At 41.6% G+C, this 24,188-nt stretch overlaps 1 protein-coding gene across 3 annotated transcripts in view; it reads left to right on the forward strand.

Annotated features, from left to right (window-relative positions):
* LOC123500167 overlaps window positions 1-24,188 on the forward strand; it is an 82,346-nt gene that overhangs the window by 21,107 nt on the left and 37,051 nt on the right. For all 3 annotated transcript variants that reach the window (XM_045248872.1, XM_045248871.1, XM_045248873.1), the window contains exons 4-5: window positions 4,007-4,168; window positions 4,417-4,528. In XM_045248872.1, coding sequence (XP_045104807.1) covers window positions 4,007-4,168; window positions 4,417-4,528 — 274 coding nt within the window. The remainder of the gene's footprint in view (window positions 1-4,006; window positions 4,169-4,416; window positions 4,529-24,188) is intronic.

Below are 24,188 nucleotides of genomic sequence, written 5' to 3' on the forward strand. Positions count from 1 at the left end.
CAGAGCAACAGTTTCGTAGCAGGTGGGCTTTGAGATAGGAGGTACCCCAAAAAGTATCCCCTTTAGCCCATAAATTCCTGTGAAAAGCCCACATAGTATAAATAAAAAATATAAAAAAACTAAAGGTAATACAGTATAAATAAATAAACTACTCTTATAAAATATATTTATCTTGGAGGGTGCATTCCATGGGATGTTATCCTACTACATTCTAAATCCTCACTTGGGACTGTCAATCAGCTGGAGTGTACAAATATAGCCACCCACAGAAGACTGGCTGCTCCTATAATCACAGAAGAGCTCATAGATGCCCCTGTAAACATTATTCATTGATTAAATGAAGTTTTGAGTATGAGAGAGAGAGAGAGCGAGCGAGAGGGAATAGAAGCCGCATTGCTGCAGCCATAGTGGTTTGTTTGTATTTATCTTCTCTTTCTGTTAGTATTTACAGTTAGTATTTACAGTGGAACCATGCGTGCTTTGGGGTCCGAGGGGTCTCCAAACACACGGATTCGAATCCTGTCCACAGTCCAAGTGTAGGCTGGGCTTCCTCACTCGGGGCAACGGTTTCCTAGCGGGTGGGCTTTGAGATAGGAGGTACCACAAAAAAGTATCCCCTTTAGCCAATAAATTCCCCCTGAAAAGCCCACATGGTATAGAATAATAAGCATCAATGGAGGAGGTAGGCAGAGATGGGAGAAATTCTGTTTTGCCTTTTCAGTTACATACACATGCATAGGTTATCAATGCATGAACATATATAAAATAAAAGCAAAAGTTTATTTAGTATTCTTACCTTGGAGACAGATGTTTTCAGCAAATGGTGGTAAATGGTGGTGGAGGAGGGAGGAAAGGAGGAAGGAAACCAGGCACCATTCACACATAAACATTAAACGTAAATTAAAACTGTACTTCCTTCAAACAAAAAAATATGTAAGTAAATAGTGTGACAATGATGAAAGAACAATCGCAGTGCATAAGATCCACAGAAACACGTAGATACTAGCTCAGCTGAGGCTTTACCGATGCGCCAAGCTGCCAACTAGTGGCAAGATCTCCAAGCATGACTCGTATCTCAAAATAAATAAATTACCAAATCGTAGCTTGTATCTCAAAAAACTTGTATCTCAGACAGCTCATATTTCAAGATACCACTGGATATATATATATATATATATATATATATATATATATATATATATATATATATATATATATATATGTGTATATACTGTATATATACAGGCAACCCCCGTTTAACGAAGGGGTTATGTTCCTAAAAAACACTTCGTTAAGCGAAACTTCGTTAAGCGAACCGATTATAACAAGTTTAACCCCTGATTTGAACTTCCATTGAGAGTAAGCAAAGCGAGAGTGCATCATAGTACAGTAAAAGGTTTAATGAAAGTAAGAATTATGAAGTTAAACATTTAGGTAGTTTAATTTAAGTCATTATAATGTACACTAATGTATGTATGTATGTATGTAACTTTATAATGTTGATGATCTTAACTTTATGAAGGGAAGAAGAGTGAAACGGGAAAGACACTAACTGGCAACCTGTGGAATGTAAACAAAGTGCGCATCATTGTACTGCATACAAAACTTATGTATCACATTTCCACAAGGCTTTCCATTTTATCCATTGTAGAGTCACGAGTTCAGGTGGTTCTTTTAGCTTGCAAGGAAGATACGGTCTCACCAGCCTTCTTAATAGAGTCTGCTGACTTGAAAATAGAGACAGTATAATATGGAGTCAAGATGGTGGCCAGCACTGCTATAGTTTTCTGGCCTCTCTCGTGTCTGTGAGTAATATCTAGCTTCATTTGGAGAGTCTTCTTACGAGCACTAGGCCAATTCCAGGGCATTTTGGTGGTAAGTTGAGCTAGGGAAGACAAGCTGCTGCTGAGGCTGTTATGTTTTGACTGGGGAGTGAGTGTTGCGCGTGTTGTCCACGAGAGGCTTGATCTTGATCTTGATCTTTATTCTATAGGTGTCCCAGGATTTTTCCTGAGGCAGGCCTTAGTACCAGCAGCTCCTGGTGTATTGAAAAGCCTGTCAGCTTGCATGATATGGTGGGGCTTTCAAATTTGGAAAAAGATTACCTGGATAAAACTTCGTTTAAGCGAGTTTGGTGTTCATTAAACGAGCATATGGTAGTAAAATGAAACCTTCGTTGTAGCGAAATTTCGTTGTGTGAACCTTCGTTAAACGGGGGTTGCCTGTATACAGTAAAGTCCCGGGTTACGTCGGTCTCGAGTTATGTCAAACTCGTAGTTACGTCAGTCCACTATAAGGCAATTTAAGATTAAAAAAATTGAAAATTTATAAATCATAAAGCGCAGGATTTATTGTTATTGTTGGTGGTTACCCGTCACACCGCCCGCCTCACGCTTGAATACAATAACACCCTGCCTCAGTTCCACCACACCGTCGCCCCTGGCAAGAGTGTTATCCTACTTCTGCGTTTACTGACTCAAGTTCTTAGTATCTTGCTCAATGGCACCAAAGAGAAAACTCCTTAGTGACAGCAGTGATGCTAAGAAAAGGAAAACCATTACGCTACAAGAAAAAGAGGACGTAATTAAAGACATGAGAAGGGAGGCAGCAGCTGTGTGTGAGGGAGTGAAGAAGAAAATGGGAAGCCTGTTACCATGACAACGGGGAGGTTGACGACCTTGAGGGTTCACACACCCATCACAACAATAACAACTCCGGAGCCTTCGCCTGGGCCACACGACACTCGCAGCTCACTTGCACCGTCTGCGCCCTTTCCTATTGCATTTCCTGCCCCACTGCCCACGCTTCTACTCCCACCCCACTGCACTACGCTCCCAGCTGTCTGCCCTGGGCGTCACAACATTCGACCTGCCCACCCTCCTGGCGGCCTCGGGGCCACCCCTCTCGGCAACCTGCAGTCCTTCGCGTTCGTGGCCCTAATCAACAACAAAAACAAACGTGTTTCATATTACTATATAGTTGTAAATAATATAACAATATAACCTTTAACTTACCTGAATGACCATAAACAATGATTGTTGAAAACTCGATAATATGCTTTGAAATGTACAGAAACTCGAGTTACGTACAAAATCGACTTACGTCATGTTTCAGGAACGTAACTCTGACGTAAACCGAGACCTTACTGTATATATACACTTGACCCTTGAAACAACGGACAAATGCGTGCACGACCCTGTCCGTAGATTGCAAAAGTATGTATAAAAATGTATAAAATGTACATAAAATACATAAAATTTTCTAATTTTTGTATTAGTTCAAGCTTAGCAGCCACTGGAAGAGCCTTTTGATTAGCCTTCACTGGTTTACTAGGTTTAGGAGGCATTTTGGATAGGTTAAGCACTCGTGGGAAGGGTACAAATGTATAAAAAAGTCATGGTAAGCACTGGACAATGTTCACTGTTGGTTGAAAATGCATGGATTCAAGATTAAACGTGGCGGCGAACAGCTGATGACGCGACCGACCCGACAATAATTTGCCGGGAACGGACAATCGTGCGCATTTTAATATTTGTTCATAGATTAAACCGGACTCCAGAATTTGTCCATAGTTTCCAAAATCAGTTGATGGGAGGTCCGTTGTTTCGAGGGTCGAGTATATATATATATATATATATATATATATATATATATATATATATATATATATATATATATATATATATATATGGGTGGTGTTTTCATACAGAATTGTCATTTTCTTTGAAATGTAATGTATCATCCAAAGTGGAAGTGTTGAAATTGCAAAGGGAAAAGAATAGAGTATAAGATACCTCTGTGATGGAATGTACTGTATAAGACATACTGGAAGATGTAGAGTACTTGGAGAAAAAGTTTCTAAAAATTTCATCAGCCTACCTTGAACCTTCATTATTATCTGATACTTTTAGTAATGTATAATTAAATATGGTAAGAATATAGTGTATATATTTTGCTGTTATTTGTGTAAGTTTTATGTTTCTAAATTTATGTGAGTGAAAATCAGCTTCAGAGTTTGTGTGTGAGAATGACCCTTCAGCCCCGATTGTGGAAGAGTTGCAGGAGTCGGGTATCCTACATGACCACCGAACTTCTCTGTTTTCAAGCACAAAGAATGTTTTTTCTGGTCACCATTTTATCAAATGGATCATGAGAGCAAAGGAAGTTGGTAAGACCTTTTATGTAATGTTTCATTCATTGATGTCTGTGTCAATTTGTTATGATAAATTTCAGATAATAAGGAAAATTATTTATGAAGTGAAATAATGGACTTGTATGATATTACTCATAGTTTTATTTAAAGTATTAATACAGTAAAAAAGTAGAGAACATTATGGCATCTTGTCCTAATAATGCCAAGAGGAAATACTTCATCATAGTTGATGTTTATGTTGCTTACTAAGTGACAATTTTCAGATGAAAAAGAAGCCCATAGTATTGGACAAGATCTTCTGAGCAAGAAGTACATTCTACCTCTACAGAATGATGCTGAGACAAACTTATTGAATGATCCCAAAGTGTACTACAGGTAGGACACACAAATTATTGTCATATAGAATGTGTGTCACCACAGGCTTAAGCACATTCTTATTCTGGCTACCCCTGTGCCATTATTTATAAATACAAATATTTCCACAATTGAATCAGCATAGCATGTATTTCAAAGGAGTGAGTTTTTTTTTGTGATGTAATGTATGTAGTATGATGGAAGCTTTGACTAAGGATGGCTTTCACTAGGTGGCTATTTGTGTGAATGTTAAAAAGATTAAGGGATAACTGGTGACAGTGATTAGAGGATGATAGAGCTGGATGGGAGTCATCCAGGAAACAGACCAGTTTGGTGACAGTCATCCATGGAACAGGAGAACCTGTGCTATATCTGTATACAGGTTATGAGCATTCCTCTAGAAGCCTTAACCAAGCATTTGGAGGAGGCAGGAAACACCTGCTGAAACAATAACTACTCTCATTTATCTCATTGTTTTGGCTATCTCTCTCTTGACCCTTTTCGGTGATTAGCATTCTAAGAGGTCCTTTTTGTTTAACTGTTTTTGTTGCCCTTGGCTAGTTAGTGAGGTTAAAAATATTGGATTAGAAGGTGCTATGAATTCATCAAAAGCCTAAATGTGACATCACTGAATGTTTCCTTTGGTATCTCTCAACATTAGGGATTAGTCACAGTGTGCCTTCTAAAGACAACTCTTTTTCCTTTACATAAAATTATATGCACCCAATTACACATGCATACATCCTTCACTCAAAATTTTAAACAGCTTTTGACTCTGGGGACCAGCTTCTCATTGACAAAGGGACTCATATAACTTAATTTAATCTATGTCATTAATATGTATTGCAAGCATAGTAGGTATAATGCAGATCCCTGTGGGATCCCACTGATAACTTCCTTGCCAGGAGAACACTTGTCTCTAATTGTTGTTTTCATTTCTCTGTCTTTCATAAAGTCACTTATCCAATCCACCAGCTCTCTTTTCATTCCTTGTATGATCTTTAGTTTCCTTTAGCAGAGAAAGTGATGTTTATCTCCCACCAGTGATGCTAGCATCACCTGTATTCAGTTGGATTAAGCTGCATTCAGATTGTCCCAAGTCCTACTTTTGTTCCAACTCTGGGGTAAAAGGTATTGAAAGTTTTGTTCAATGTCTAAATTGTTCCAAATCCAAGGTGTCATAAGTTTGAGGGGTTACTGTATTTTTATTTCATGGACAGTGACATATATCCACACATAGGAACCAAACTTTCTTGATCTTGTCCTTCCCTACCCTACTCTCTCCCTCATGAAGACTGTAGAAGTGCTCATTTATAATCTCAGCCATGTCCAGATTGCTTTCATACTTCAGTCCATCTCTGTAAGATTTTCTTATTTCTTGTTTATTTTTCAGTCTGCTATTCAGTTATTTGTAAAAGAGTTTTGGTTGATTTTTATAATTATCAATTATGTTCTTGCAATCCTTTTCCTTTTCTTTATATTTTCACATTCATTTCTTCTATTGTATAACCCAGCCTCCTTTCTATTTGCTTCTTTCTCCTCTATTTCTTCCTTGCTTAACCATTGTAATGCTCATTCTGTATACATATGAGCCTTTTTTTTTTTTTTCATACAGTTAGCCAGGGCAGTTATCAGTGTCTTGATAAAACAGAGGTGTACATAAAGCTTGGTACAACTTTTAATAGTTTGATATGTGATATGGCCTACATATTCTGATTTTTGTCATTACTTTCAGAGCATTATTATCAAAAAAATAAATTCTATGTAATCATTCAAGTGTTCATATGAATTAGTTATGCATTCAAGCTGGAGGAAGCTTTAGGAGGTAAGTTATCTATTGAAGATTGACATTACAGTTGTAAGAATAATAAATATTGGTGTTTAGTGTTTTAAACATTGCTTGGACTTGTAGTACATTCATAAATAGCATGCTCCCGTTGACTAATCTTGCAGTACTGCATGGGACATTAATTCCATTGAAAAAGACGTGAAAAGAAATGTTAAAAGATGTTGTTCTATTACTTCTTTCCACTATTTACTTTGTTATGTACTAATTGACAGTCTATTGAATGCATCTTTAAGTAGTAACAGTAGATAACAAAACTTCCGTAATTGAAAATAACAGAAGTGCAAGTCATGCAAGACTTTATTAACTATAAAACACCCAATCTTCAATTTTCAGTGAGCAAAGTTTGATATTAATTCTTAAAATGTTATAATTTATTCATACAGTATGGTTCCTATATGTACATGATAGAAACAAGTTATATATATATATATATATATATATATATATATATATATATATATATATATATATATATATATATATAATATACATACAAATATATATGCAAATATATATACAATAAGCCCCCGTACTTGGTGAATTAATTAGTCTGGCGAAACTACCGCCAAATGCGAATTTCGCCAAGCACAAGTTCTTTATACCATATAAATTGCCTAAAAATGCCTTAATCAGTCTTTGGTCATTGCCAGAGTCCCTCTTTTGACCCCGAAAATACCATCTTTTGAGCTGAAATAAAATCTTTTGCCTTCACATATTAGAACACATGTACAAAACAGACCAATAAACAATAAGTAAAACTAATAAGATGTGGTATAAAGGCTGTAACTCCCGTTTTTCCACCCATTTCCCTCTCACACTTTTGTCCTTGCCGCCACCACCATTGTCCTTACCCTCACCAGTATCACCTGTTGCAGTGGTAGAGGCCATGTTGGCGGTAAATCGCCAGAATTTGTTCCCACGCTAGCAGAACAGAGGGTAGCACAAACAAAATGGCTGAAGGGGACTCTCACACTGTGTTCTGAAAGATTTATTGAAAGGTCTGATGTCACTGGGGAGCCGCGTAGTTCGCCGTGCAGCTGCCAAGGGACCGCCAAGTTTGAATTCAAATTGGCAAGTGTGCACTCGGTGGTCCGTGGCCTCCCTACCACCAAAAGTGAATTTCGCCAAGCTGAGATTTGCCAAGTGGGGGCTTACTGTATATATATATATATATATATATATATATATATATATATATATATATATATATATATATATATATATATATATATATATATATATATATATATATATATATATATATATATATATATATATATATATATATATATATATATATATATATATATATATATATATATATATATATATATATATATATATATATATATATATATATATATATATATATATATATATATATATATATATATATATATATATATATATATATATATATATATATATATATATATATATATATATATATATATATATATATATATATATATATATACATACACAGTGGAGACTCAATACTCGAACTTCTAAATAGTCAAACTTTTCAATAGTCAAACGCAAAAGTTCGACTTAATACTCGAAAAAATACCTATTAGTCCATCCATGTGGCTGTAAACAAAGAGTCTCTCCCTTCCCGCCACCCCACGCACCCCACCGGTCCACCGCTGCACCACAGCCAGTTTATCCTTCGCTGTCGTAAGAATAACATTGTCCTGTGCTTTCTCTTCGCATTTTTTTTTTTTTTTTCTTTGCATTTAGAAGCTTACAATGGCACTGAGGAGGCTTGTTAGTGGTGAGAATAAGCCTACAAGAAAGAATGTAATGACAACCATCGAAAGGAAAAAGGAGATTATTGATAAATACGAGAAAGGAGGAAGAATAACCGATCTTCCAGCTGAGTACTGTATGGCTAAATCTACAGTAGCCACAATACTGAAGAAGTAAGCTCATTAAAAGAGCTAATGTGACGATTGGTGTGAAAAGGCAATTTAAGCGAAGAAATAGAAAAATTGTTGATTGGATAAACTAAAGGCAGATGGCTGGTAATTCTTTGTCAGAAGTTAGGCTGCTGGATTGTGCTTTTGTTTCTGATACTACATCTGACTCCAATGGTGATTTTAAAGCAAGTAAAGGGTGGTTTGTGAATTTCAAGAAAAGAACCGGAATTAATTCTGTTGTGAGGTACGGCGAGCCTCCAAGTCAGGAGTAAACATATGCTATACATCACTGTGTCATCAACTTCCACAATGGATGGTGGGAGTGACAGTGATTTCACGGTGTCCGATTCCGCCACCTCTTCCGCACACCTTGCTTCTACACCTCAGGTCTCTCACCATGTTGCGGGGAGACAACTTTTGAATGAGAGTGGTATCAGAAGGGCTTTGGAATTAACAGTTTATACAATAATAGAGGGCGACGATAGTGATGTTCTGGGCTCTGATATGGATATAGGAGGTTCAACCACTGACGGGGAGGACATTTCACCACCACTACCAGCAACTCCTATTGTATGTATTTTATATATGTTTTTGCAAAAAATGTACAAATTAGATCACTTTGTGAACGTTTTGATTGATTGAGAGAGAGAGAGAGAGAGGGGGGGGATAGAAGGGACCTGTTTTCTATCGCTCTAGCCAAAGGCTGCTGGACCCGATCGGACGCAAGGCCACGTACACTGATGATACCATCTCATTCAACCTGTGATATTTCGGTAACCATAGCATCTAGAGACTTCTGTTTTTTTTGCATTGCAAAGAGGAAAAGTTGCATGTGGGTAGAACACCATTTGTTCTCACTCATTTATTGAATTTCCAAGTGTAATCAGTATGTGAATACAGGCTATTTTGTGTTTCTCGCCAAACCTCCCGAATTAGCGTGAGCTACAAATCCCAACATCCTCGAGTTTTAGGGGTTAATTGTGATGAAACGCCTGTTTTGGAAAAATAAAAACTACCAAACATGATCTATATAACAAAGGAAGAGAAGTGTTTGCCAGGACACAAGGCCATGAAAGACAGGCTAACCCTGCTTCTGTGCACCAATGCTAGCAGCAACTGCAAAATTAAACTACTGCTTTTTTCTAAAGTTGGGTTTGACAATGGCTGGAACGAATTGCCTGATTTATAGGTATCAATTGTCAAACTTTTTAATACTCGAACGGCCATTTGGAACTAATTAAGTTCGAATATTGAGTCTCCACTGTATATATATATATATATATATATATATATATATATATATATATATATATATATATATATATATATATATATATATATATATATATATATATATATATATATATATATATATATATATATATATATATATATATATATATATATATATATATATATATATATATATATATATATATATATATATATATATATATATACACACACACACACACACACACACACACACACACACACACACACACACACACACAGTGGAGACTCAATACTTGAATGTCTAAATACTCAAACTTTTTAATACTCGAATGCAAAAGTTTGATTTAATACTCGAAAAAATACCTGATAGTCAAACGTCCACACCCGTGGTTGTAAACAAAGTCTACTTGGCATCCCCTCTCCCCATCCGCCATTTGTGACTTGCGCTGCTTCGGTCATCAGAATAACATTCTCCTGCATCCTGTCTGTAGTTTTTCATTTATAAACTTACATTAACACCAAAAGCTTATTAGTTGTGAAAATATCTGGTATAGCAGCAAATTTGGTCGTTCACAAAGCTCTATCATCTCCCTTCTCGCAGTCTCCACTGTACCGTTTTGATGCCGTATTACTGGTAATACCAGTATTACCGTAATATCGGTATACCAGATGGTGGTGCGCATCACTAGTTCTACCGCAGTCTTGAGATAAACAACAATCTCCTGCGTTCTGTTGGTAGTGTTTCATTTAGAAACTTTTGATGACACCGAAAAGGCTTATTAGTGAGAGTGCAAGTGTTAGTGACCCACAGCACTCCATTAGTTGATTCACAGGAATCACACAGGAGAAAAGTTACAAAAGACATTTTCATGGATGGTGACTCATACTCCGGCGACCTCCCTCCTCCTCCCCAACTTTCTCCCCTCCTCTCCTAAGTTATCCATCACCAGCCTTCACTTACGGTATATACAAAACAAAATTGTAAAAAAAAATACATTGAAATTTTTATAACAAGGTTTTGCTAAGATTGGAATGAATTACCGGATTTATAGGTATCAATAGTCAAACTTTTTAATACTCGAACAGCCATTTGGAACTAATTAAGTTCGAGTATTGAGTCTCTACTGTATATATATATATATATATATATATATATATATATATATATATATATATATATATATATATATATATATATATATATATATATATATATAGTGGTACCTTCAGATACAAGTTTAATTTGTTCTGTGATGGAGGTCATATCTCAAAAATGCTCGTATCTTAAAACAATTTTTCCCATTGAAATGCCATTAATCTGTTCCAGCCTCCCAAAAAGAACACCCCTTTTTTATGTGTTTTCAGGTAAGAAAAAGGTATTTATAAATAATAATTGTTGCACAGAAACATAATAAAACAACAAAAGATAGATAAACTACTCTTATAAAGTATATTTATCTTGGGGGATGCATTCCACGGAACGTTACTGCATTCCCGACCCTCACTTGTGACTGTCGATCAACTGGAGTGTACAAATATAGCCACCCACAGAAGACTGGCTGCTCTAATAATCACAGAAGAGCTCATAGACGATCCTGTAAACATTATTCATTGAATAAATGAAGTTTTGAGAAGGAGAGAGAGAGAGAGAGACGCCGAAGAGGTTTGTTTACATTGTTCTTCCCCCCTCCATGATAAGCGTCAGTGGAGGAGGTAGGGGGAGATAGGAGAAACTTGTTTTGCCTTTTCAGTTACGTACACATGCATAGTTTATCAATGCATGAAAATATTTAAAATAACAGCAAAAGTTTATTTAGTGTTCTTACATTTATTTAGTGTTCTTACCTTGGAGACACATGTTTTTGGCTAATGATGGAGGAGGAGGGATGGAGAAAAGGATGCAGGCACCATTCACATGTAAACATTAAACATAAATTAAAACTGCACTTCCTTTAGACAAATAAAAGTCAATGAATAGTGTCACAATGATGAAAGAAAAATCACAGTGCATGAGATCCATGGGAAACATCTAGATACTACCTCAGCTGAGGCTGGACTGATGCACTGAGCTGCTGACTACAGTGGCAAGATCCGCAAGCATGACTTGTATCTCAAAAATTTGCTCATATCTAAAACAAAAAGATGATCAAATCATAGCTCTTATCTGAAAAAACTTGTACCTCAGGCAGCTCGTGTCTCATGGTACCACTATATATATGTGTATATATATATATATATATATATATATATATATATATATATATATATATATATATATATATATATACAGTCAGCGCCCAAAGTGATGGCGCGAAACATCCTGCGCCATAATTTTCGGCGGGAATCAAACCACCGCCTAGCAACAAGGATCAAATCCGCCGATTTTGTTGGCGCATAAATAGTGGGCTCATACACGTGACCTCTAGCAGCTGATGAAGTGTAACTGTTTCAGTGTGAGGCATTACTTCATACGGGCTGGGTATGTCTGACTGTCTATGTTGCACCACGTGTTTTTTCTTACAAAGTTTGCATTGCTAACTTATCTTGTGCGTAGCAATGGGGCCAAGGAAGGAGCTGACAAAAGATCAAATTGCAGCTATAAGTACCCTGAGCCAAGTAGGTAAAGGAAATAAAGAAATTGCTGCTATCACAGGTGTTACACTCCGTAGTGTGCAGCGTTGGACGAAAAAATGCAGGGACGCGGGAGGGAGTGTCCCGCCGCCTTCTGAGAAGAAGAGGACTGGGAGGCCTCGTGTCACATCTACGAGGACCCTGAAGATACTGAAGCGTCAAGTGGACAATGAACCACGCATCAGTGCCAAAGAACTCAAGGAAAAGAACCCTAGGCTCCTTCAGGAAGTCTCAGTGCGAACAATTCAGAAACGCCTTCGCGATTTAACCTAAAATTACGGTATCGTGCACCACGAAAGAAACCCATTTTAACAGCGGTACAAAAGAAGAAAAGGCAGTTTTGCCGTAAACATTTAGCATGGGATCCAGTGAAGTGGAAAACAGTTCTCTGGTCTGATGAGGCAACTTTTACAGTGACTGGCAACCGAGGAGGGAAAGTTAGGCTATGTCCTGGCTCAGATCCTTACCTCCCTAAGTACACTGAGGGAACTGTAAAACACCCAGCAAATGTTATGGTATGGGGAGCATTTGGGTATCATGGCACTGGGACATTGGTAGTGTTGCCAAAAAATGTCACTATTAACAAAGATCACTATCTTGAGCTTCTTGCCGAACACCTTGAGGACTGTTTCACTAAATGCAGCAGTGAAATATTTATGCAAGACGGTGCACCAGCTCACACCGCCAAATTGATAAAAAATTGGTTTGACTGGGTCCACATTGAATACATCAAAGATTGGCCAGGTAATAGCCCTGATTTAAACCCGATAGAGAACATCTGGAGTTTGATAAAGCGCCGCTTACGTGGCCATGACACCTCCACAGTGGACAAACTTGTCAACCACATCCAGGAGATTTGGGAAAACCTGGAGCCTTCATTCCTACAAAACCTGGCTTTATCTGTTCCAAAACGTTTACAGAGTTGCCTGAAGAGGCATGGTAACTCAACCAAGTACTAGAGGAAAGATAAATACCATGAAAATAACTTTCTTTCTATTTTTCTTTTGTTGCGAAGCGAAAAAAACATGCTGCGCCATCACTTTCGGCGCTGACTGTATATATATATATATATATATATATATATATATATATATATATATATATATATATATATATATATATATATATATATATATATATATATATATATATATATATATATATATATATATATATATATATATACAGTAAGGTCCCGAGTTACGTCAGAGTTACGTTCCTGAAACATGACGTAAGTCGATTTTGTACGTAACTCAAGTTTTTGTACTTTCAAAGCATATTATCAAGTTTTCAACCAATATTTTTATATGGTTATTCAGGTAAGTAAAAGGTTATATTGTTATATTGGTATATTATTTACAACTATGTAGGAATATATTGATTAGGGCTGCGAACACGAAGGACTGCAGGTTGCCGAGAGGGGCGGCCTGAGGCCGCCAGGAGGGTGGGCAGGTCGAAATTTGTGACGCCCAGGGCAGACAGCTGGGAGCTTTGTGGAGTGCAGTAGAAGTAGAAGCGTTATATAAGTAAAAGGTTATATTGTTATATTATTTACAAGTATGTAGGAATATGAAACACAAGCTTGTTTTTGTTGTTGTTTAGGGCCGCGAACGCGAAGGACTGCATGTTGCCAGAGGGGTGGACGCCTGAGGCCGCCAGAAGGGTGGGCAGGTCGAATGTTGTGACGCCCAGGGTGGACAGCTGGGAGCGTAGTGCAGTTTGGTGGGAGTAGAAGCGTGGGCAGCGGGGCAGGAAATGCAATAGGAAAGGGCAATAGGGATCAGCAGACGGTGCAAGTGAGCTGCGAGTGTCGTGTGGCCCAGGCAAAGGCTCCAGAGTTGTTATTGTTGTGATAGGTGCGTGAGCCCTCAAGGTCGTCAACCTCCCTGTTGTCATGGTAACGGGCTTCCCATTTTCTTCTTCACTCCCTTACACACAGCTGCTGCCTCCCTTCTCATGTCTTTTAATTATGTCCACTTTTTCTTGTAGCGTAATGGTTTTCCTTTTCTTAGCATCACTGCTATCACTCAGGAGTTTTTTTTTTTTGGTGCCATTCAGCAAGATACTAAGATAGTCAGCAAACGCAGATGTAGGAACACTCTTGCCAGGGGCGACGGTGTGGTGGAACTGAGGTACGTAGAGTGTTATTGTATTCAAGCATGAGGTGGGCGGTGTGGTGGATAACGACTAGTGACGCCTGGCAGCCAACAATAACAATAAACCCCGCGCTTTACGATTTATAAAGTTTCAATTTTTTAACCCGCTAAGACCGATGGCCGCAAAATTCGCACCCTCCCATTACCGCAATTATCATAAAAAAAATCAACTCTTATAAATTACTCTGGAAAAAAATCTGCTGTTAGTAGATATGACAATGCATCATCCTACAAGTTTTTATTGCTCTACTCACTATGGTTGTCTCAGAATAATAACCGATAATTGGAGAAGATTGTGGTAGCGGCAACTCGGGGGAGGTGCTTTTATGTGTATTCTTACATAATGTAAGGCACTGCTCATGTTTTTGTGTTTTCACATGTTTTTCGTGTTTTCACTCATATTGGTTGATTATAGTTACGTATGTTTTTATCAAGCGTGGGTGACGATGTTGTCACAATAGCGGGGTCGGGATCTACCTCCAACCTGTGCACTTTCCGTCTTGTCCCGCCTTGTCTATCACTTTTATCACTAAACTTTAGCTTCCTCTTAGCACCAGTAGCCATAGTTGTAAATAATAGTTCCTTAAATAAGTAAATACGTAAATACGTAAATAATTATCACCGCGACACGACGCTCACGCACCTCACAGAAATTTGCGGAGACTAGCTGGCTAGAGTCTAAAATTAGCAAGGTGGTCAAGCCCACCATCTATCTCTCTTACTTTCCTTCACCCCTTCTCTTCTCACCCACTTTCTCTTCAGCTAGCTACCTCTCTTCACCCCTTAAAAAAAAAAAAAAAAAAAAAGCTGGCTAGAGCGGTGTGCTTCCTGGGAGCCGACAGTACTACCATAGGCCTACGTCATGACCAAATATAGCAGCGCTACCAATGCTAGCGCGGTTTTTATTAGCGCTCAAAGTAGCTGCCCCATTTAAGGACTCTTGGAAGTGTGCAATGCAGCCCTATTTAAGGCCTGTCGGACTTTACGGGTTAAATCTTAAATTGCCTTATAGTGGACTGACGTAAGTGCGAGTTTGACGTAACTCGAGACCGACGTAACCCGGGACCTTACTGTATATATATATATACAGGCAACCCCCATTTAACGAAGGGGTTACGTTCCTAAAAAACACTTTGTTAAGCGAAACTTCGGTAAGCAAACCGATTATAACAAGTTTAACCCCTGATTTGAACTTCCATTGAGAGTAAGCAAAGCGAGAGTGCATCATAGTACAGTGAAAGGTTTAATGAAAGTAAAAATTATGAAGTTAAACATTTAGGTAGTTTAATTTAAGTCATTATAATGTACACTAATGTATGTATGTACGTAACTTTATAATGTTGATGATCTTAACTTTATGAAGGGAGGGAGAGTGAAACGGGAAAGACACTAACCGGCAACCTGTGGAATGTAAACAAAGTGCGCATCATGGTACCGCATACAAAACTTATGTACCACATTTCCACAAGGCTTACCATTTTATCCATTGTAGAGTCACGAGTTCAGGTGGTTCTTTTAGCTTTCAAGGAAGATACGGTTTCACCAGCCTTCTTAACCCCTTCGCGCCGGATGTTAAAAAAGCCCGCCTGTATGATATACAGGTGGTAGCGCCGCGCGCCCAAGCGCGGGAAACTCGTGCAAGCTTGTCATACCTGTCGTCTTTGTGTATTATGCTGCTATTTTTTAGTCACTATATCGCCTTCGAAGAAGAAAGTGGACGCTTCTCTCTTCAGAGAAAAAGAGAGAGAGAGAGAGTGTGACATTTGCTAATATTTTAGACACAAGCGGGACGCATGTAGCTTATCTTTCGAGAGGAAGAGGGGGAGGGAGGGAAGGGAAAGGGAAATGAAGGGACAAGAGAGAGAGAGAAAGATTAGAAAATTTGTTGTTATTGTATTTGTGTGTGTGTGTTTCACTGTTTGATCTGCTGCAGTCTCTGACGAGACAGCTAGACGTTACCCTACGGAACGAGCTCAGAGCTCATTATTTCCGATCTTCGGATAGGCCTGAGACCAGGCACACACCACACACTGGGACAACAAGGTCACAATTTCTCGTTTTACATCCCGTATCTACTCACTGCTAGGTGAACAGGGGCTACACGTGAAAGGAGACACACCCAAATATCTCCACCCGGCCAGGGAATCGAACCCCGGTCCTCTGGCTTGTGAAGCCAGAGTGTGTGTGTGTGTGTGTGTGTGTGTGTGTGTGTGTGTGTGTGTGTGTGTGTGTTTTCACGAATGTTACAAGGCGGGACGCATGTAACTTATCTTTCAAGAGGGAGAGGGGGAGGGAGGAAAGGGAGATGGGGAGGGAGGGAATGGAGAGAGAGAGAGATGGGAACAGTCTATGCCATTGGGTAATTTTAGACACAAGGCGCGACGCATGTAGCTTATCTTTAGTGATTTGTGGAGACAAGGATGGTGGGAGGAGCACTAGGATTTCAAGGACAGCATACGGCGTGTGTAGTTGGTATCCAACACATTATACGAGACAACTGAACTGAAGAAAGCTCAGAAAAGAAATATGACGTCTACGTAGGCGTCACCGTATTTGCTACTGTTGCTTCATGACACCCACATAGGCATCACTGTAGTGAAGAGTCTGCTGACTTGAAACTAGTAGATAATAGATGGAGTCAAGATGGTGGCCAGCAATGTTATTAGTTTTCTGGCCTCTCTCGTGTCTGTGAATAATACCGAGCTTCACTTCGAGAGTAAGACACCTCCTGGTCTTCTTAGGAACGTTAGGCCACATTGCAGGGCATTTTGGTGGTAAGTTGAACTAGGGAAGATGAGCTGCTGGTGACGCTGTTATGGTTTGACTGGGTAGTGAGTGGTGTGCGTGATCTTGATCTTGATCTTGATGCTACAGGTGACACAGAATTTCTTCTGAGTCAGGCCTTTGTATCGGCAGTGCCTGTGTTGTCCACAAGAGGCTTGATCTTGATCTTTATTCTACAGGTGTCTCAGGATTTCTCATGAGGCAGGCCTTAGTACCAGCAGCTCCTGATGTATTCAAAAGCTAATCAGCTTGCATGATACGGTGAGGCTTTCAAATTTGGAAAAAATTACCTGGATAAAACTTCGTTAAAGCGAGTTTGGTGTTTGTTAAACGAGCAGGTGGTAGTAAAATGAAACCTTCGTTGTAGCGAAATTTCGTTATGTGAACCTTCGTTAAACGGGGGTTGCCTGTATATATATATATATATATATATATATATATATATATATATATATATATATATATATATATATATATATATATATATATATATATATATATATATATATATATATATATATATATATATATATATATATATATATATATATATATATATATATATATATATACATATATATATACAGTAAGGTCTCGGTTTACGTCAGAGTTACGTTCCTGAAACATGACGCAAGTCGATTTTGTACGTAACTCGAGTTTCCGTACATTTCAAAGCATATTATCGAGTTTTCAACCAATCATTGTTTATGGTCATTCAGGTAAGTTAAAGATTATATTGTTATATTATTTACAACTATATAGGAATATGAAACACAAGTATGTTTTTGTTGTTGATTAGGGCCATGAACGCGAAGGACTGCAGATTGCTGAGAGGGGTGGCCCTGAGGCCGCCAGGAGGGTGGGCAGGTCGAATGTTGTGACGCCCAGGGCAGACAGCTGGGAGCATAGTGCAGTGTGGTGGGAGTAGAAGCGTGGGCAGCGGGGCAGGAAATGCAATAGGAAAGGGCAATATGGATCAACAGACAGGCGCAGACGGTGCAAGTGAGCTGCGAGTGTCTTGTGGCCCAGGCGAAGGCTCCGGAGTTGTTATTGTTGTGATGGGTGCGTGAACCCTCAAGGTCGTCAACCTCCCCGTTGTCATGGTAACGGGCTTCCCATTTCTTCACTCCCTCCCTTTTCTTAGCATCACTGCTGTCACTAAGGAGTTTTCTCTTTGGTGCCATTGAGCAAGGTACTAAGAACTTGAGTCTGTAAACGCAGAAGTAGGATAACACTCTTGCCAGGGGCGACGGTGTGGTGGAACTAAGGCAGGGTGTTATTGTATTCAAGCGTGAGCCGGACGGTGTGACGGGTAACCACCAACAGTAACAATAAATCCCGCGCTTTACGATTTATAAATTTTCAATTTTTTTAAATCTTAACCCCTTCAATACGGTGACGCCTATGTAGGCGTCATGAAGCCCCAGTAGCATATACGGTGACACCTACGTAGGTGTCATATTTCTTTTCTGAGCTTTCTTCAGTTCAGTTGTCCCGTATAGTGTGTTGGATACCAACTACACACGCCGTATGCTGTCCTGGAAATCCTAGTGCTCCTCCCACCATCCTTGTCTCCACCAATCACTAAAGATAAGCTACATGCGTCCTGCCTTATGTCTGAAATTACCCAATGGCATAGACTGTTCCCATCTCTCTCTCTCTCTCTCTCTCTCTCTCTCTCTCTCTCTCTCTCTCTCTCTCTCTCTCTTTTTTTTTTTATTTAAACATAACTTTATACAAAAGAACATGTACCCAAAGGCGCACTGTCGTGTGCTACCTATTCTAAGGGTACTACAATCTATTTCTCTACAATATTTACAAGACTTAAAAATAGATAATATACAAGATGGTCAGCATGTAAATGGAGCACTATTCGTTTCACTTCACTAGCACTATTCACGCACTGCACTACACTGAGTGTCACGTCACAAAGAGTGTCAGAGGAGTTGGCAGTGTCTGTCTCCACTTATGTGCCATCAGTTTGACACTGTGAGTGTTCATCTCCTGGACGTGAGGCACCGCGGCCGTGAACAAGTTCCACATCCTGGAGACGCGTCCTGCGAAGGTGCGTTGATGCTGACACCCGTGGGATCGCGGCACCTCTACGGCGTCACCACCATTGAGCACCGTTCTCGTGCTCCGTGCGGTGACTCTTAGAGGATGACGCAGCCCTGCCAGATGTGGCACTCTTTGCACCTGTGCCTTATGGAACACTACGATCGCCGCCACGTCTCTGCGGTGTTCCAGTGAATCAAGAGGACGCTCAGGCTCTGGGTGAGGTGGTAGTGCAGCATCTACTAGCCGTATGGCGCGGCGTTGGATGCTGTCCAGTCTCCTTCTGTGTGTGGCGGCACAGGACATCCAGGAGAGAGCTGCGTACTCAAGGTGGGGCCGCACCTGTGCCTTGTACAGCAGCAGTCTCCCTTCCTGTCGAGGAAACTGGCGATCCTTCTGAGAGCGGAGATCCTGTGAGAGGCTTTCTTGGCAATGGTTTTGACATGGCTGTCAAACCTCAGCCCTCGATCCACCTCCACTCCAAGTATCTTGACGTCATCTTGAGTGGGAGAGCAGCAGCGCCAAAGACAACTTTCCTGCCATTGCTGCCATGGCGGCTGGGGACCGAGAGACAACCATTGCCTGTGTCTTCTCCGGCGCGAATGTCACTTGCCAGCGAGCACCCCACTCCTTTATCACTCGTAGCTGCTGATTGATGGCCTCAGCAGCCCGCCCACTGTCCTGGCGTGGATAGGTATAGGAGAGGGTGCAGTCATCAGCATAGGCCATGACTCCTGGCAGTAGCTGGAGAAGATCATCCACGTAGATATTCCACAGGAGTGGGCCAAGAATTGAACCCTGTGGCACTGATGCCTCCACAGGCAGGGACTCAGATGTTTGCCCGTTGACAACCACCTTGAGGCTTCTGTCCTGCAGGTAATTTCCCAGGAGTCGTAGCAAGCCACCCTGGATGCCTTTAGCACGAAGCTTTTCTAGTAATCCGTTGTGCCATACTTTATCAAAAGCTCCTGCTATGTCCAAAGCAACCACTATAGTGTCCTTGCCGTCGTCGAGGGCGTCCTGCCACTGCCTGGTGAGAAGCATCATTAGGTCGGAGGTTGACCTTCCAGGTCTGAACCCAAACTGTTGGTCTGAGAGGAGGGCATTGTCCTTGAGATGGCTACACACCACCTCTGCCACGACCCTCTCAAACACTTTACCCACCACTGACAACAGGGATATGGGTCTGTAGTTTTTGGGTCCGTCCTGAGCTTTTTGTGTACGGAACTACTCGAGCCTCCTTCCACACTGAAGGCCAGACGTTTTCCCGTACACAAGTTGTGAAGACTTGGGTGAGAGGGGCAGCCAGTTCCTGGGAGCATCGCTTCAGCAGGTGCGGGCTGATGTCATCAGGGCCGGTGGCTTTCTGTGTGTCCAGCCCCGCAATAATCGCTTCACCTGCTGATGCGTCACCTCCACCATGGTGACAGTCTTCTCACATTGCTGGACCAGCTGAGGCGGTGGCTGCTGTGGATTCCCGACCTTCATTTTTCCAGCAAACAAGGAAGCCAGCAACTGTGCCCTCTCCTTACTGCTGGTGGCGACAGTACCGTCCTGCTTGCTGAGGGAGGGATGGATTCTTGGTGGCCAGTTCCTTGTTTGTCCTTAACAAGAGACCACCAAGTTTTGTTTCCTACGCCAGTGCCACACAGTTTCCGGCGCAGGCTTTCCTCCCACTTTTTTAAGGCCCACTTGCTGGTTACCACCATCCTCCTGCATGCAGCCCTGTGCAGGTCCTTGTTGCGCCGAGTCGGGTTCCTCTTGTAGCGGAGCCAGGCAGCATACTTTGCCTCGGCAGCAACACGGCAACGGTAGCCAAACCATGGCTGATCCGTCGATCTGGTGGTGTATTCCCTGTGTGGGACGTGGCGTCTCTGGAGGGCGAGAAGGTGAGAGGTGAGTGCAAGTGCTTCACTCTCTGCTCCTCCCTGTAGCAGAGTGGCCCATGGGGTGTGGGTCAGGTCGCGGCGCAGGGAAGCCCAGTCTGCTTTGTTCCACAGCCAGATGGTGCGGGTGGTGGCCTCGTCCTGAGCCACGCCCACTTCCAGCTGTGTCAGTACAGCGTGATGGTCAGAGCTGCCCACGAGCCCCAGCTGATGACACTGAAGCTTGTCTTCCTGGTAGTCTGAGATGACAGGGTCTAATGTCCCTCCTCGTTCATGTGTGGGAAGGTGACATGATCTGTCAGACCCTGCACCTCCAGGAGATTCTCGTAGGCGTCTCTTTCCAGGTGGTGATTGAGATCCCCCACAATCAGCACGTGGCTGCAGCTGTGTGCCATCATCAAGTTGTCTAAGGTCTCAGTCAGGTACAGGAGTGAGTCAGGCCCTTGTCGCGGGGGGCGATACAGGGCACGCAGCAGGAGGGCTGAGCGGTCTGCCAGCATTACTCGGAAGTACATCATCTCCATCAGTAGAGGCGTGTCTATGTCGAGTAGCTGGGCCTGCATTCCTTCCTTGAAGCAGACAGCCACTCCACCTCCTGTTCGCTCCTGTCGGTCCCTCCTCACCCAGTGGGTGAAGCCCTGCATCCTGCCATACGTGGGCTCCACCTCACTGTTCAGCCATGTCTCGGTCACCACAACAACGTCTGCATTGTGTCGTTGCACACAGTTGTGGTATAAGTCTGCAAGGTTAGTCCGGAGACCATGGACGTTGCTAGAGACGACCTTTAGTTGGCGGCGGGGGCAAGCTGGCTGTACCATGGTGAGGGATGATAGTGAGCGAGGCCTGCTAGTCCGAGGTGGTGGTTAGGGTCCGCGGCCGACTGCTGGTACTGGTGAAGAGAAGTGATCCACTGCCGCCCCTGGCTCTGATTCCAGATACCAGGCTGAGGAAGGAGTGGGCGAGGTTGTGGCAAGGACTGAAATGAAGTGAGGGGGTGAGCAGGCTGAGGCGCTGCAGGTGGGAAGGGTGTGGCTGTGTGTCTTTCCACCGTAAGGAGCCGCTGTAGGAGACGCTCCTGATGTAAATCGTCAGTTCTGGCGTGGCAAGTAGCAGAAGTGTGTCCTTTCCATGAGCAGTACTCACACACTTTTGCCTTGGCTCGCTTTTGTGTCTGCTTGGTGGCCTGGTGAGTCCTCAGTCCTTCGCTGGACACCCTCCTCGCATCCTGCTGCACTTGCCTCTTAGATTTCTTTTTTCTCCAATCTCCTGAAGTGGTCTGAGGAGAGGTTCGTGGGCGAACAGAGGCACCGCGATCTACTCCGTTAGCTGTGTTTATGGAGGAAGAGTCCCTGCTGCTCCATGTGGCGGTAGACGTGGTAGTGAGTACCGAGCAGTCACTCTGTGTGGCAGAAGGAGTGACAGTGGACGCTGGGGAGGTGTCACAGTCACTCTGTGTGGCGGTGGAAGCAGTGGAGGTCGTTGTTTCCCGGGCAGGCGAAGGGAAGGTGGAAGTGGAGAAAACAGCTGCGTAGCGGAGCTGTTGCGGTTTATCCGAGCTCCACCACGTCCTCCACCTCTCAGAGTCCTGACAAACCATCTCCCAGTGTTTGTCAATTGACTCTGCGTGGGCGCTGACTGCCTGAGAGCGTGTGGCTACTTGCGTCTGGCGCTGTTTTGATGCTATCAGCCTGTCTGCTACTCTGAGAGCCGCAGCAAACACGTCTCTGTGCTGTATGATCAAGTCTCGGTCGTCCTGGAGGGACTTAATCACACAGTTTTGTTGAGAGGCTTCCTCAGTGAGCTTCTCAACTAGTGAAACTAGCTCTCCTCTCTCAAGCCTCCCACTGACTCTCCCCACTATCGTCCGGTAGTGGCGTTAGGGGTGTGTCAGTCTCCTCGCTGATATAGGTGACGGGGTCTCTCTCTCTCTCTCTCTCTCTCTCTCTCTCTCTCTCTCTCTCTCTCTCTCTCTCTCTCTCTCTCTCCTCGAAGATAAGTTACATGCGTCCCGCCTTGTAACATTCGTGAAAACACACACACACACACACACAAATACAAAAACAACAAATTTTCTAATCTCTCTCTCTCTCTCTCTCTCTCTCTCTCTCTCTCTCTCTCTCTCTCTCTCTCTCTCTCTCTCTCTCTCTCTCTCTTCCCTCCCTTTCCTCTCTTCCTCTCGAAGATAAGCTACATGCGTCCCGCTTGTGTCTAAAATATTAGCAAATGTCACTCTCTCTCTCTCTCTCTCTCTCTCTCTCTCTCTCTCTCTCTCTCTCTCTCTCTCTCTCTCTCTGAAACGTCCACTTTCCTCTTCAAGGCGATATAGTAACTAAAAATAGCAGCATAATACACAAAGACGACAAGTATGACAAGCTTGCACGAGTTTCCCGCGCTCAGGCGCGCGCCACTACCATCTGTATATCATACAGGCGGGCTTTTTTAACATCCGGCGCAAAGAGGTTAAATTGCCTTATAGTGGACTGACGTAACTACGAGTTTGACGTAACTCGAGACCGACATAACCAGGACTTTACTGTATATATATATATATATATATATATATATATATATATATATATATATATATATATATATATATATATATACAGACAACCCCGCTTAACGAAGGGGTCAGGTTCCTAAAAACTTTGTTAAGCAAAACTTCGTTAAGTGAACCAATTATAACAAGTTTGACCCCTGACTAAGATTTCCTTGAGAGTAAACAAAGCGAGAGTGCATCATAGTACAGTGAAAGGTTTAAAGAAAGTATAAATTATGAAGTTAAACATTTAAGCAGTTTAATTTAAGACTAAGTCATTATAATGTACACTAATGTATGTATGTAAGTAACTTTATAATGTTGATGATCTTAAATTTATGAAGAGAGGGAGAGTGGAGCGAGAAATATGCTAGCTGGCAACTTGTGAAATGTAAACAAAGGGCGCATCACTGTACCGCATACAAAACTTATGTACCACATTTCCACAAGGCGTTCCTTTTTATCCATTGTAGTCACGAGTTCAGGTGGTTCTTTTAGCTTGCAAGGAAGATATGATCTCACCAACCTTCTTAATAGAGTCTGCTGACTTGAAAATGATAGACAGTAGATGGAGTCAAGTCATGGTGGGAACCAATGCTATTAGTTTTCTCGCCTCTTGTGTCTGT

Source organism: Portunus trituberculatus, chromosome 50, assembly GCF_017591435.1.
Source record: "Portunus trituberculatus isolate SZX2019 chromosome 50, ASM1759143v1, whole genome shotgun sequence".
NCBI classification, from domain to species: domain Eukaryota; kingdom Metazoa; phylum Arthropoda; class Malacostraca; order Decapoda; family Portunidae; genus Portunus; species Portunus trituberculatus.